Below are 15465 nucleotides of genomic sequence, written 5' to 3' on the forward strand. Positions count from 1 at the left end.
GCTTGCACACTTCCTGGCTGCCCCCTTCCTCTTTGCTTGCATCCTTCCTCCCTGCTTGCTTGCATCCTTCCTGACTGCCTCTTTCCTCCCTGCCTGCATCCTTCCTGACTGCCTCTTTCCTCCCTGCCTGCATCCTTCCTGACTGCCTCCTTCCTCCCTGCCTGCATCCTTCTTGCTTGCATCGTTCCTGACTGCCTCCTTCCTCCCTGCCTGCATCCTTCTTGCTTGCATCGTTCCTCCCTGCCTGCATCGTTCCTCCCTGCCTGCATCCTTCTTGCTTGCATCCTTCCTCCCTGCTTGCATGCTTCCTGGCTGCCTCCTTCCTCTTTGCTTGAATCCTCCATGCCTGCATCCTTCCTGCTTGCATCTTTCCTCCCTGTCTGCATCCTTCCTCCCTGCTTGCTTGCATCTTCCTTCCTGACTGCTTGCTTGCATCCTTCCTGACTGCCTCTTTCCTCCCTGCCTGCATCCTTCTTGCTTGCATCGTTCCTCCCTGCCTGCATCCTTCTTGCTTGCATCCTTCCTCCCTGCTTGCATGCTTCCTGGCTGCCTCCTTCCTCTTTGCTTGAATCCTCACTGCCTGCATCCTTCCTGCTTGCATCTTTCCTCCCTGTCTGCATCCTTCCTGACTGCCTCCTTCCTCCCTGCCTGCATCCTTCCTGACTGCCTCCTTCCTCCCTGCATCTCCTCGGTTGTCCATGCCAGTCTATCCGCGGCTTGGATATCATTCCCACAGATGCGACCGATCAGATCGCACAGATCTCATTGGCGCGATCTCAGCTGGCAGCGAGGAGCGCGCCGTCCGCCTGCCACGCCAAGTCCCAGCAGAGCGGCGCTGGGCCTTGCGGTACCCCCGGGCCTCCAGCAGCACCGGGGGGCCGAGGTGATGTCGTAAACGAGCAGTGTCGTAAACCAGGTGCGGAGCTGGCCGGGGGGAGGGCGGAGGCGGAGGAGGCGGGAGGAGGTGACTCCGGCGCTGAGACACAAGAACGAGAGGATCATGGCGGATGGCCCCAGGTGTAAGCGGAGGAAGCAGGCGAACCCCCGGCGGAATAACGGTGAGCCGCGGACCGTTATGTCAGCCGCAACTTCCTCCATCCCTCCAAGTAGCGGCCCGAGGGCGGCGGAGGGGCGGCCGGCAACTTCTCTGCCCTCCGCGGGGGCTGCGGGCTGTGCTGGAGACCCCTATAGACGGGCCGGCTGGGGCTGTAGGTGACAGGTACTGGATGCCATATATACGGTCAGCAGACTAGGGCTATAGGTGACAGGTATATACCGTGTGGTATTAGCCGGCTGGGGCTATAGGTGACAGGTATATACCGTGTACTTCTAGCTGGCTGTATCTATAGGTGACAGGTATATACCGTGTGCTTTTAGCTGGCAGTATCTATAGGGGGACAGGTATATACTGTGTACTTTTAGCTAGCTGTATCTATAGGTGACAGGTATATTCTGTGCACTGTTAGCTAATTGTGGCTGTAGGTGACAGGTACTGGATAGTATATACCGTCAGCCGACTGTATCTATAGGTAACAGGTATATAGTGTGTACTATTAGCCGGTTGTATCTATAGGTGACAGGTATATACTATGTACTATTAGCTGGCTGTGGTTGTAGATGACAGGTACTGGATACCATATATATACTGTCAGCTGGCTGTATCTATAGGTGACAGGTGTATACTGTGTATTATTAGCCGGCTGGGGCTATAGGCGACAGGTATATACTGTGTACTATTAGCTGGCTGTCTCTATAGGTGACAGGTATACACTGTACTATTAGCCGTCTGTGGCTATAGGTGAGAGGTATTGGATACCATATATACTGTCAGCCGGTTATATGTATAGGTGACAGGTATATACTGTATACTGTTAGCCGGATGTGTCTATAGGTGACAGGTATATAGTGCGCACTTTTAGCTGGCCGAATCTATAGGTGACAGGTATATACTGTGTCCTACTAGCTGGCTGTATATAGGTGACAGGTATATACTGTGTACTGTTAGCTGGATGTGGCTATAGGTGACAGGTATATACCGTGTGTACTATAAGCGGGCTGGGACTATAGGTGACAGGTATATAATGTGTACTTTTTAGCTGGCTGTATCTACAGGTGACAGGTATATACTGTGTCCTATTAACTGGCTGTATCTATAGGTGACAGGTACTGGATACTAATATATATATATATATATATATCTTACTGTCAGCTGGCTGTAGCTATAGGTGACAGGTATATAGCGTGTACTATTAGTCGGCTGTGGCTATAGGTGACAGGTATATAGTGAGTACTATCAGCCGGATGTGGCTATAGGTGACAGGTATATACTGTGCAATATATATTAGCCTGCTGTATCTATAGGTGACATGTATATACAGGGGCTGCAGTGTATACTGTATATCAGTTGGTCCCGCCTATAGGTGACAGATATATACTGTGAACTAGATACTATATACCTATATAATATAATTCAGCCGGCTGTATCTATAGGTGACAGGTATATACTGTATACCAGTAGGTGGGGGCTGGAGGTGACATGTGTGTGTATATATGGTGTACTAGATACTATATATACCTATATATCAGCCGGCTGTATCTATAGGTGACAGGTATATACAGTAAAACAGATACCATATATACTTTATACTATCAATCTGCTGCAGGGGCCTGGAGGTGACAGGTATATACTGTGTACTGTATACCTATATAATATATCAGTCTCCTATAGCTATAGGTGACAGGTATGTGCTGTGTATACCTCTATTATGTACTATATACCTGTAATACGACATACACAGTATATAGGTGCAAATATTACATGGTAGCAGCCTGCTGCATCTATATGTGACTGGTATGTACAGGGGTTATTCACGATATACCTATATACTATATATCAGTCTGCTGTATCTATAGGTGACAGGTATATACTGTGTATTGTGCACTAGATACCACTGTGTACTATATATCAGCCTGCTGCTGACGTGTGTGTGTGTGTGTGTGTGTGTGTGTGTGTACACCACTATTATATACTGTGTATAGCTCTTCTACATACTATATATACCTGTAATATATACTGTATACACTGTATACTATATATCAGCCTGTAGGTGACAGGTATATATAGTGTATTATGTCCTAGATACCATATATACCACTACTGTATACGATCAGTCTGCTGCAGCTATAGGTGACAGGTATATACCTCTAGTAGATTCTGTATACGCCTATATACTATGAGCCTGCATCGTTTATAGGTGCCAGGTACATATATACTGCTGTATAAACCTCAGACATGGCAGAGGCTAATAACAAATCAATTCAGGAGTTCTTGTGGGCTGAAAGTGCCACCTGGCTGCTGCAGAACCTCTTTAAATGTTGATAAAGGAACAGCTTGCTGCTTTCTTCCCGGCTTGTAGACTTTTCTGGGGGTCTCGCAACTGGTTACTGGGAGGGGTGTAAATACTTTCTCCTGAAGTGGCTATATTGACTCTCACTTTGGGTGGAGTGGCCCTGCTAAGGAGTCAGTGATTTGAGATGGATTAATATTTCTGGCAAAGATGTTCTGCAGCAGCTCATTTACTGCAGTGTCATTTTATTTGATTGACATGCAGCAGGAAATGACTGAGAAGTGCGTCAGCCCCCCCCTCCCATAGGCTGGCAGCCCCCATATCCACCGCTTGCCACTCTGACCTTAAATGGTGGCCTAAATGAGGGGGGGTCCTCGCCTCCCCCACCCTGCGTGCCGCCCCCCTCCACCCATTGGCTTAACCCCTTTGTGCTGTAGACAAGCTGTCACTGAGCTCAGGGCAGAGCTGGCGCTGCAGAGCCGCCCCACAAGGGGTTAATAGGGCAGCGGATTTGATGAGATTTCCGCCCACTTTGAAGGTAATTTTCCTGCTCGGTTTCCATTCCTCTTTTTGGTGACTGATGGGTTTGGGGGTGCCGGTGGGGGGTTTCCAGCGGGCGGGCGGGTGGGGTGCCGGTGATAACATTGGGTGTGGCCTCCAGAAAGTTATTTTTTCCTTCTCTCCTCTGGTCATCTCTCTCCTCCTCCTCCAGAGGTACCTGCCCGTCTCTGGGGGGCGGCGTCTGCGTGCGGGAGGGGGGCCCCTTTACACGCCATCTGCAGCCTATATAAGGGAAACCTTTCCATCTCGCGCCCGTTAGTAGTTCCAGCGCACCTCTGATGGCCAGCGGATTGGAAGGGGTTAAACTAGATTCCTTGAATGGGGGGGGGGGGGGGGGGGGTATGTGTTGTGACTCCAGTGATACTTTGTAGCGAGGTCTGCAGGGGACTTCCTGGATTGTATCAGGTTGGGGTGTTCCGCAGTGATGCGGCTCCTTAACCCCTCGCAGCCCTGTGGATGCTGATGCTGGAGATGGGCAGGTGCCGGCGTGTTTACCTGCGAGGGCATCTCGCCGCGCCAACTACTCCTGCAGGTAGAGGCGTAATAACAGCCGCGACGGTTCATTGGCATTGATTTACCTGCATGGGTTCTTTCCTACCTTCTGTTTTAATGCGTTTTTTTTACAAGCCGCTGGCATATTGCGCGGTGGCTCGGCGCCGCCCCGCCCGCCCGCCGCGGAGGTGCGCTGGCAGGAGCGTAGACACTAATCCAATTGCAGGTATTTTTCTCCCCGGAGGCGCTGACGTCACCGGCTCGTATGTAGATGGTCTTGCTATTCCACGCATTGTCGCTCCTCCTTTAACCCCTCGCTCACCGCGCCAGTTTTGCGCCATTTACCTGCAATAAAATGTTGTTACTTTGTTTCAGTTTTTAGTCTTCTGCTTCTTTGCGTGGGGATTATTGGGGCGGGGGCGCTCTGCAGCAAGGTGCATCGGAGGGGGAGGGGCTGCCGCTAGGTAATGGAAGTTGACAGCCTGTAAACTAATTGAGCGCGCTCGGCGCCGGCGTCGGACGCGTTGGGCGTCGCAGTAATGCAATCGCTCATGTATTATGAAGCTGCATTAGCCGTAGCGTTTTTATTCCTCGTATCGTAAAGCTCCGTCTCCCTTCCTCGCAGGGAACAGAATTCGGATAAGCTTTTAAGCCCTTTTGTGGTGTGCGGAGATGCGCGAGGAGCGCGGCGGCGTATTATCTGTCCGCTCCGGCCAGTAACAGTCAGGACAAATGCTATTAAAGGTCTGTGGTGATAGCGGGGGAGGGGCGCTCCCAGAATGACTTGCTATTTTCTCTCCTTTCGGTGGGTGAGGTGAGGCCGACCTCGACTTTTTCCAAGGTGCCGGCTGGCGGGGACAGAGGGGCTCGCTTCATGGACCAGGTGTAGCAGAGCCGAGTTGGCTGCTGGCACACTTCTGCAGCGGCGGCTTTAAAGAGCGCCGTAGTTTTACCTGCAGTTCGTTAGGCGACTAAAAATGAGCCGATTAGTCATTGCGTTTGTAGAATGACGGCTGAGGATCGCGTGAGACCAGATGACATCACCGTGAACCGCGCCAAAGAGGTCTGAGTCATTAGTAAGGCGCTGCGGAATATGTTGGCGCCATATAAATAAAGTTGCTGACTAGTCGGTGCGTTCACAATGCGGGCAGGTGTACACAGATGTAGCAGAACTGAATTGGTCATTCGGCCCTCCGACTGAGAAACGCGATGGGTAACCGTAGAAATGCGAGCGCCGAACGGCCCGAAGTTCACTGCACACTATAAATACATAAAATCCGCATCAGCGCTGATGGAACGCGAATCCCTACACGTCCCGCGAATCGCGTATCTGGGTGGGGTCTCTCTTTCTTATGTTTGTTACTGTCAAGTAATCTGGTTTAGTAAATTGGCGCGTCGGTGCTCCTCGTGGTCTGCGGTATAGGGGCTCATTCACATGGGTGTAGTCAGGTGTCCTGTGTTGGTGCAAAACTCGCGCATTCAGGTCGCTGCGCAAAAAACATCAAGACCGTTACATGTGTATTTGCTGAACTTTGTTAGGAAACGGTAAAAAAAAAATGGCGGCACTGCGGACCCCCGCAGCACTGGCCGAGCCCCGGTCACTTTGTAAGGGGTCATTGTTGTGCTGGGGCCCCTTCACTGCGGCTGTGAACACCTGAGGGGCCCATTCAGATGCGCTTATTTTCGGACGTCTTCCACGGACAGCGCAGCCCATGAGATGTTATGGTGGCGAGTCGTCGCGGAAGAGAAAATGGAGCAGACTCCATCCTCCTCCGGCGCTGTCCGTTTTACAAATTTTGGCGCCGCGACGGCGTATGAATAAAGGGGCACCCGATAGCGATACGGACGGAACCTGCGCACACTAGGAGCGTTCGATATGTTTGTCCACGTGAGCGATCTTTCTCTCGCAGCAATATTGCCAAATCGCTGCATGCCCTCTTATTGGCTGATTTCTCGCGAGGACACGCCCGCTATGTCCTATAAAGTGCCGCGCTCGCGTGTCATGTGACTCGCATACAAGTGCGATGTGTTTTTTTTTTTTTTCTCTCAATCTGCTGCAATCTTCTTGTGTCCCTGAAGCGTGCGATGTCATAAATGTGCGGCGATGCGCGTTCTAAACTGATGCTGCGCCCATGCAGCACCCCAAGATCTCGCCAGACAATGTAACGGTCACCATGTTGGTTGTCGCCCAGAATATCGCAGCTTGTTGACTCTTTCACAGGTCGGGGACGGTTCCAGGACTCGTAGAAACGTACAAAATGCAATTCTTTTTTGCTGGCGCCGCGCCTCCGTGGTCGAAGGACTTTGTGTATTTCTGTATATAAGGCACAGCTGCTGCGCACCTCTTCTTCCGGTTGTTCTCTGAAGTCTCCATTGCTGTTACTAATTTCTACTCAGGTGACTCCTGTAGACTCCGCCTCTGGCGTTCGTGGAACAAGCGCTTATTTGTCACTACGGATGGATCAGCAGTTCTGTAGCGTTATTTCTGTCGCACGCACAGAGGTGACGTCTTCCGTGCGCGTGAAAACCTCATGTTCAAGTAGAAAATATAAAAATCGCATGAGGATCTGATCGCGAACGAGTGAAGTCGCCCAAAAAATAAAACGGGATTTTTTAAATTTATTTCTTTATTTTCCATCTCGCAGCTTCGCTCGTTTAAATAGACCCCATTGTAAATAATCGCCTCCGTTTTTCTCACAACGCACAAGATTTGCGGGATTATACCGCCTCTGTGAGTGAAGCCTTCAGGGCGCCTGACTGATACGGGGTGTAAACGGCGCCATTGATTTCACTCACGAGGGATTCCCCCCCCCCCCCCCTTTATCTTATTTGTGGACTGGCTGTCCGAGGAAAGAAATTTGCGTTTCCGTGCGGTTTTGTTACTTTCTATGGAAGTTGCAGGAACCTCGTTACCCGATTACGGTGCTCTTATAGTCTCCATCAGCCCCCCTAGTCCTTTTATAACTCGGCGCCCCCATATAAGGGGCAAGTCAATTACAGGTATTACATTCACATCAATGGGAACTTCGGCTGTAATACCAAGCCTGGCCACTGCAGGGGGAGCGGCGCTGTCTGCAGGCATCTGGTGACCAGCTGATTGGCGCTGACCCCACTGGACTATTACTGGTGGCCTATCTGAGTTTAGGGCTGATAAACTGCTTTTAAGGTACCTTCCCACACAATGCAGAATGTCCGCACCATAACCCGATGGAGGACCTGCCCGAACTGTCGCCAGAAGGGCTGATTCTTCCCGGTTCTCCGTCGCGGTTATGATGCGTACGTGGGCCGCACCCTTCCTGATGCTCCTTTGCAGGTTGTTGCTGGAAGTTGTAGTTCCACAACAGCTGCAGCGGAGAGGCTAATGGGATGCAAAAGGTGGTCTGCAAAGAGCACGGCAGCCAATCGGGGGTCCCAGCGCACGGACCTCATAGAGGACCAATGCCTGCTTCTGTAAGGTTGGAGCTTTACCGTCATGTAGTTCCTTCTGCTCGCATTGCGGGGGGATGTCCACGGTTAAAAAAAACATGACTGCTCTCTTCCAAGCACAGCGCCCCCCTTGTACGTGGGTTGTATCTGGTATTGCAGCTCAGCTCTATTGAAGTGAAATGGTACTGAGATGCAATACCAGATACAACCCACGTACAAGGGGGGGGCGCTGTTTGGGAGACAGCAGCCATGTTTTTTTAACCCTGTAATAATTGGCCCCAGCAGTGTGGTTTCTGGGCCCCTTGTGAAGAGGCGACGTGCCGTACTCCGATGCACGCTGTCGGAGGAAGGTGTTTCCAGGCGCGCGGCTCCATGATGCATCCTGTCAAGTCATCCTTCAGCTAAACTCATTACACTATTGTGAATTCTGATCTCATCGCGGTCTGGAGAGCCATCTGCTGCGCCGGCGGTCCCAGCGCTCGCCGTGTCTGCTGCCGAGCCATTGTGCTGGGCTGTGGGGGGGGGCCTCTGGGGGCTGCAGATGAGGCCTTCAGTCCAAAGATTAGTGCTAGTCGTGGACGGCCGCTAACCTGTCTGGGGGTCTCTGGACTTGTGGGGGAGGTAAATGTGCCGTCCTACTGCTGTGCGCCTGTCCTCGGAACCGCACTGTCTACGTCCCGACCCTGGAAGTGTCCTGGCTTGATGGCAGACCTCCGGGCTCGTGCTCTGGTCTGGAGACCCCCGGACCCCTCATTTACCTATTAGTGTGTGGGAGGAGCCAGAGGAAGCAAACTCCATGCAGATGTTGTACTTGGTGGGATGTGAACCCAGGACCCTGCCGCTGCAGACACGGCCCTACCCACTGAGCCGCTGCAGACACGGCCCTACCCACTGAGCCGCTGCAGACACGGCCCTACCCACTGAGCCGCTGCAGACACGGCCCTACCCACTGAGCCGCTGCAGACACGGCCCTACCCACTGAGCCGCTGCAGACACGGCCCTACCCACTGAGCCGCTGCAGACACGGCCCTACCCACTGAGCCGCTGCAGACACGGCCCTACCCACTGAGCCACCGCCCTCCAATATGGATCACGCTTGCAGACCCGCCATTTCTATGTGAGTGCGATGCATTTTGCAAGAAAATAGGATCAGCGCTGCGGCTGAGATTTTAGCCTCCATGAAAATCACACAGCCGTCATGCACCCCCCCCTTCACCTCCACCGTAGGTAAGAAGGGGCGATTTGTTAAACAGTCGCCCAAAAATGGGACATGATGTAGTTCTTCTCTCCTATCACTACTTGCAGCGCTGCGAGAAAAGTCGCCACTGTAAATGCATCTATTAAGGGCAATGTGTTCTCTTCCTGCGCCATTTCTGTGTATCTCGCAATGCACAAAAGTTGCCCATGTAAAAGTATTCTGACACATCGGGGGTCCGAGGGCCGTCATGGGACAGCGGAGGGGTCTATGCTGATTGGTGATGTTAATGCTTACGGGAGGGTTTTCACCCAATACTACCTATAATCCGGACCGCCCTTCTAAGGTGTCCGCTTTACGCTGTCGTCCTCCCTAACTGCAGGGTGTCCTTGTTAACCCCCGTGAGGTTTAGGGTGGGTCGCCGTTGAACTTGGCGTGAGATCTAAAATTTGCAAAACATGTCTAATTTCACCACCCAGGAAGCGCCCATCGTGCCGTCGGCCGCCATCTTGGTATTCGTCTGCTACTCCAAGTTCAAATACGTTGATCCACCAAAATCAAGGGATCAAACTGAACCTCACTGAACGAACCGTGGACCCAACCGCGCCGGCGCAACGTCTTTCTACTTAACCGTAAACCAGAGCTTTGATGCAACCAGCCTCGGTGAAACAAACGCACCGCGCGGATGATCCCCCAAACCTGGACTGGTCCTTAAGAATGTAGCGAGGACTTTGTTTTCCGGAGTCGTCTTCCCCATCACTCCTTGGCCCACGGCTCCGGTGTCTGACCGGCCGTCTTCTCACGGACTGTTTTCTTATGTTGTCAGATCCTGTTTGGTGCGATGTCATCGTTTCCTAATCGAAGCGGGAGAGGAAAGAGCGTTTCCTGATGGCGGCCGTAATCCTGGGGAGCTGGCGACTGATCTAGTGCTAGCCGCATTAACCTATAGAGCGTGGGCTGGGGGATGGGATGCCAGGAGCTTCACGGTAGCCGCCGGGTGGGACATGGCTTTCCCAGACTCCTGAATGGCAGATCCCAACTTGACTCGTCTTTTAGTCTCCACGACAGGAAATCTTTGTCCGCCTTCGGTAGGACTTGCCATCTTGTCGTCTAACTCTTTGTTGCCTGTTGATTCCCTTCTTGTTACTTTGTTACTACTTTCCCTGCGGCCCCTGAAGCTCTGGGATCCCGTCAGATCTTGCTGGTGAACAGTTAACCCAGCGCAGAGCGGCTGAAGGTCCTCGCAGTTTCCTGCGCTGTCAGGAAAGTTGTGAATTCTGTGTGAACCGCGGACTCACCAGCTGAAAAGAAGAAACCCTTCTTGGCTCTCAAGTCTTCATTTAGAGTTTTTCTTCCTCCCGGCAGGAGTCTGAAGATGCGGGTCGTGTTCCCCCACCCCCTCCCCCCACGGGGTGATTGTCTCCCTGGAAGCCACATGGGACTCCTCACAACGCTTAGAAGAAATCTGCCGTGAATCTCTATTGAAATGTGCAGCGACAAATAATAGAAGACTTCTTGGGGTGAAAAGTGGCAGAATGGTCCGCATTCCCGTTACTTATCATAGTGCCATATAACATCATTCTGCTCCAGCAGAGCTTGCAGTCTAATTTTCCTTCCTACAATCCCCCAGGTCCTCCTCGTCTTCCTCTGCTGCTTTATGCACCCACTTTCATTTCTGTAAGTTCTGATTTTTCAGGTCTTCCCCCATTTTTCTGTTGCTTTGCTGTTTGCAATCCACCATCATGGACGGTGTATGTAGCAAGCCTAGCATTCTGCCAGTAGTTCCCTGTCCTGACTTCCTTGCCCTTACTTGATGATTACTTTAGAAGGGTTGTTGATCCAGTGATTATTCTGACTGCCAAATTGGAGTTGGGAAGGAATACACCCCTACCCCAAAATGAGGAAAAATCGGCTTCTACATCATGTTGATTTTTCGTTTTCCCAACCTTACACACAGTTATTATGTTATGTTACTTCCTATGGTCCAATCAGCAGGGAAGGTATGTGAATGCCTGTCCCTCTGGTCTCCCAGGATGCTTCAGGCCAAATGGTGAGTAAACATAATCTAATAGTGTGTGTGTGTGTGTGTGTGTGTGTGTGTGTTATATATAGTCTACCCTCCCCCAAATGAGGCAGACACTGCGGAGATGGTTATCACAGTGTCTGCAGATCTGTCAGCCTGTGAAGATAGCTTCTCCCCATTACTATAGAAACGTCCGTGTCTTTAATTCTACAGAAGCTCTGTACCTAATGACAGACAGTGGATTGCAGCGAAGCTGGAAGGGAGACCCCTAGTAGCAGCCACTTCACGCGTGATGAAATGATGAAGCTCGCACAAGCCTGTGTGCCTCTTGTAGCCGTCGGCAGAACAGTTTTTCATCTGGCAGTTATTGTGCGACTTCTGATTGTGCGTTCACATTCACCACAGCCGAGCGTTCGTGTGTTTTCAATTGAGTGCTGAAATTTTACCGGCCGGGTCCTTCTTGCCCCAGTTTCCACTGTTCTGCAACTAGTAAGTTGGGCGACTTGGCCTGCTGTTGTGTAATGTGCGCGGGGTCTTCTAGGCACTTCACGTCTGCATCAGAGACTCTGTCAGTGACGTTTGTATCTGGCAAACCAATATTTATGCCTAAATTAATTCCTAGAACTTTAGGGGGAGAGGGTGGGGGGCGGTCGTGTGAAGTACGGGGCTCGGTCATGTGAGGCGCGGGGTCCGTGGTGTAGGTGTCCAGAAAAGCAGAATTCCCGACACCCTTGTGAACTTGCCACATAGTCACTAAACGGGATGTGTTGTGGCATGGCAGAGCAGCGCACATCGTGGCATTAGAATGGCCCACCTTGGGGGGCCATGTAGGTGGTGGTCCGTGGTTCCCTATGTGCTCTGGTACGTGTATGGGGTTGGTGGAGCAGATGCGGTCAGTTATACGCCCGCCCCAGTACTGTGTACGGTATACCTGCATTGTGTGGCTGTAGCAGTCGGCGCTGTATTTGGCGGGATGGTCCCGTAGGTTGGCCGCCCTCTTTGTGATGGTTATGATCTGGCGGCTCTACGGCCACCTCTTCCAGCGATGCACGATTGGCAGTTCTTCTGTGGGTTGTGGGACCTTCCTTGTGCTTCTGCACCGCCGGCTGCCGCCACTATTCATCTCTCCCGCTAAACCTATCAGAGCCGAGATCCAAGTTCTCTGCGTGATAGAACCGCCGCTGCCTCTGGAGGTTTAGTCGTCGTCTTGGCAATCAAGACCCTCAAACCACAAGTTTGGGGTTTTTTTTGGTCTTCTCCCTCTTTGGTCTGTTGGGATTTAAGTGCAGTTGTGGCCTCGGCCTTGTTGGTGGCGTGACATCTGGGTCCTCCCGTCTCTTTATCAGCCCGTCGTGTCCCTCTCGCTTCGGGAGTACATTGTTACGGCAGCTCTCTATTGGAAGGCGATCGCCACCGGCCGGTTTCTTCGTGCGCCGGTGTGAATGGCTTTAGTTCGTACAGTTGGGCAGAACGCTTGGCCCACATCTATGCAATGGGCTGACTTAGTCATTTCCTTTAACCCCTTCAATGGCAGGTCTATTATTACCATATCAGTGCAGCAAGCCCCGCAGATTTTCCTGAGGTAATTCGAAGTGTCAAACATGTACAGCGGCACAATAACTGTGTCCTGGCCAGCATTTCAGCACTAGAGCTGTCCACGGAAATCTTCCGGGGTTTAACTGCATGGTCAGTGCAGCAAGCCCCGGAGATTTTCTGGGCGTGCCACTAAAGGGGGTAATCTGACAATTGATAATCCGGGACCAGAAAATATAAAGCAGAATTTCACGCGACCAGAAGAAAACTAGATGAGAAGTTGGGAAATTCCTGTACTAGAAATCTGGCGATGGGCTCCTTTTGGCTTTATTGATGCCGGATTAAAGGGTCTTTCTTCCTGTTTCTTTCAAATGTGACTGCAGTGGGAATACCGCTCTGCCAGGAGGATGGAAACCACAGAAGTACGAAAACGGCGTATGCCCGTTAACTTCCATGGCGGCCACTAAAGCCGCATAGTTACAGCCACTGGACTGTTTCTGTAATCCCGACCGCTTCGTACAGCCGCACTAGAGGGGCGCCGGGCCAAGAAACGGTAATGTCTGTCCTCCCCGAGCTCGCCTTAGGATGCCTTCGCTGCGGCTTGACAGCTTTCTGACTTTTACAGCACATCCGAGGTGGGCGAGCCCCAAGAATTGCGCCAAGATTCTGGAGCCGTTTGTCCCAACTTGGCACAATTTAGACCTCGTTCTTCAGACATGTTGGAAAGTACGAGTGGTGCAAAGCATGTAAAACTGTCGCAAACTGTCATATTCCGGATAAGCCGGCCGCGGGCTTTTTTTTTTTCCCAGTCTGGTGCTTTTTTTGAGTGGGTAAATGTAAAAAACAAACAAACAAAAAACCCCACAAACTTCATGTATTTTTTTTATTTATTTATTTTTTAACGTTTTCCTTTTTTTGTTTTTCCTCCCTTGAGGTTTACCTGTAGCTGTGTTTTTTTTTTTTTGTTTTTTTTTTTGTTTTTTTTTGATTTTCGTGGACCTGCGCCACATTTCAGTTGTTCTTAAACAGAAGGGATGAAATCTTCTGCAGATGCACCGCGAGTCAGCGGGTGTGAACGCGCCCTCAGGGACGCCTACGGAAAATCACCGGGAAACTCCATAACAAAAACTACGTTTGCAGGGCGCGTTATTCTCCTCGTGACACCGCTGATGAGAAGAAATGCCCGCTCTTTGCCCTCGCCCGCCCTGCGGCATGGATTGTGAGATGTATAATGAAACTGTCAGTATACAGTTAGAGCGTACGGTTGGATGGTTCCCATGACGGATACCTACCTGCCATCCAGAGGTGTTCGCTTCTCTATTCACACGGGGCAATTCTGGTGCGCCATTCTTGGAAGGGCAGGGGGATGAGCAGTTGAGAAGTCTTTAGTAGAGATGCCCCTTTTGTAGCCTGGTGACATCCTTATTGGCGTTGTGGGCGGCCGGTCCTGCTGTCTCCGGCGCTGCTTCATCCAAGAGCATTGGCGCACAGCGTGTAGTAGTGGGGAACGTGCCCCACCTCAGACTGCTGTGCTCTCCCCGTAGACTTCTGTTGGTGCACGCTGCTCCGGAGACTTGGGTTTTCACCCACAAACACCTGGGATAAAAAGGTGTCCCCTCGGCAAACTGGACCATGACTTGGTTTATGGGGGTGCGTCCAACCCAGAGATTACCTGTCAGGCCGTGCAGCGGTATCCTCTTCCTGCAGCGGCGGGCTATACTTACGCTTTAGTGCTGCAGCCAATCGCCGGCCTCGGCAGTGACCGGTGAATGTGGTCCTGGCGTGTGATGGATGAGCCCCTCCGGTCCCTCTAGACACGGTGCACAGACAGATTTTCGCCAATTTCACCACCTATTTTTGTACTCTTCTCGCCAATGACGCCAAAGATGGAATGGATGCAGATTCCAGCAGGTGACCTGTCAGCCGCCCGTGCGAAGACTTCGTGGAACGAGACGCCGGATTTAATTTGATGTAATTAAAGCTAAATGCAAAGAAGTTACGTGACTGACCTCTAAATCTGCGGATCCGACGCCGTGATATCAGCGCTGCCAACATGCCGGCCGCGGTCTGCTCTACAGACGGGGGAACTGGGGGCGATTCTCATTTAAAGGCGCATTAGATCGCAAAATAACTAACCTCCTTGTTCTCCTGGTAAAATAGTCTGTAGCGGCGGGCTTCTGTGTTCCCTATGACAACACTGCCGGCCATCTGCTCTGACTATTCGGGTTATTATGGGGCCTTCGGCCTTCTGACCACAAGCACCAACTTTTTTTTCCTTTTTCTCCCCATTTTATAACTCCTGGCAGGAAACTAGAACCTCTAATCCAGAAGGGTTGTCATGGGCTCCAGCGTCTCTATGATAAGACTGCCAGGTCTGTAGTGTCCTCTAGAGCGGCGCCGTGTTATTTCCCATCCCACGCAGGCTCATCCGTTGGCTTTGGAAGGAAAAAACTATTTTGCCTCCATTTGGGGTTGGACTCCTGCGATGAGGTGGAGGCTCCACAACGGCCGCCGGCACCTATAGAGTTTGTTCGTTGTACCTCGTAGAATGTCATTGTGAGCGGCGAGCGCTATTCACTGCCGGCAGGAGAAAAGCCTATTCAGCCGCCGCTGGGAAGGGGGGTCTTGTAAGGAGACGCTCGCTGCCCCGCTGCTGGACCGACAACTTGCTTACCGGCGATTTTTGCTTCTGAACGGTTATAAAAAGTCCTGGGGAGTGGGGAGAAGTGCGTGGCTGCGGAGCAGCGCTCTCCGGCATGCTGCTACTAGTGGGGATTTGGCGTATTTCTCTTAAATGGTGGGAATGGCCATGATGCCAGCAATAGACCGAGTGAGGCGCTGCAGAATACCTTTGAATGGTCATAAGGGTGCCCATACACCCCGCCACC

General features: G+C 51.6%; 1 protein-coding gene across 2 annotated transcripts in view; it reads left to right on the forward strand.

Moving 5' to 3' along the window:
* The first annotated feature begins 980 nt into the window (after positions 1–980).
* The window catches only part of ZEB1 (zinc finger E-box binding homeobox 1), a 98450-nt gene continuing 83965 nt past the window's right edge, over positions 981–15465 (forward strand). The window contains exon 1 of one of the 2 annotated variants that reach the window (XM_066585632.1): positions 981–1058. In XM_066585632.1, coding sequence (XP_066441729.1) covers positions 1001–1058 — 58 coding nt within the window. In that variant the 5' untranslated portion in view covers positions 981–1000. Of the gene's footprint in view, positions 1059–11028; positions 11072–15465 lie in introns of those variants that run through there. The other variant, XM_066585633.1, reaches the window with a different exon arrangement.

Source organism: Eleutherodactylus coqui, chromosome 12 (assembly GCF_035609145.1).
Source record: "Eleutherodactylus coqui strain aEleCoq1 chromosome 12, aEleCoq1.hap1, whole genome shotgun sequence".
NCBI classification, from domain to species: domain Eukaryota; kingdom Metazoa; phylum Chordata; class Amphibia; order Anura; family Eleutherodactylidae; genus Eleutherodactylus; species Eleutherodactylus coqui.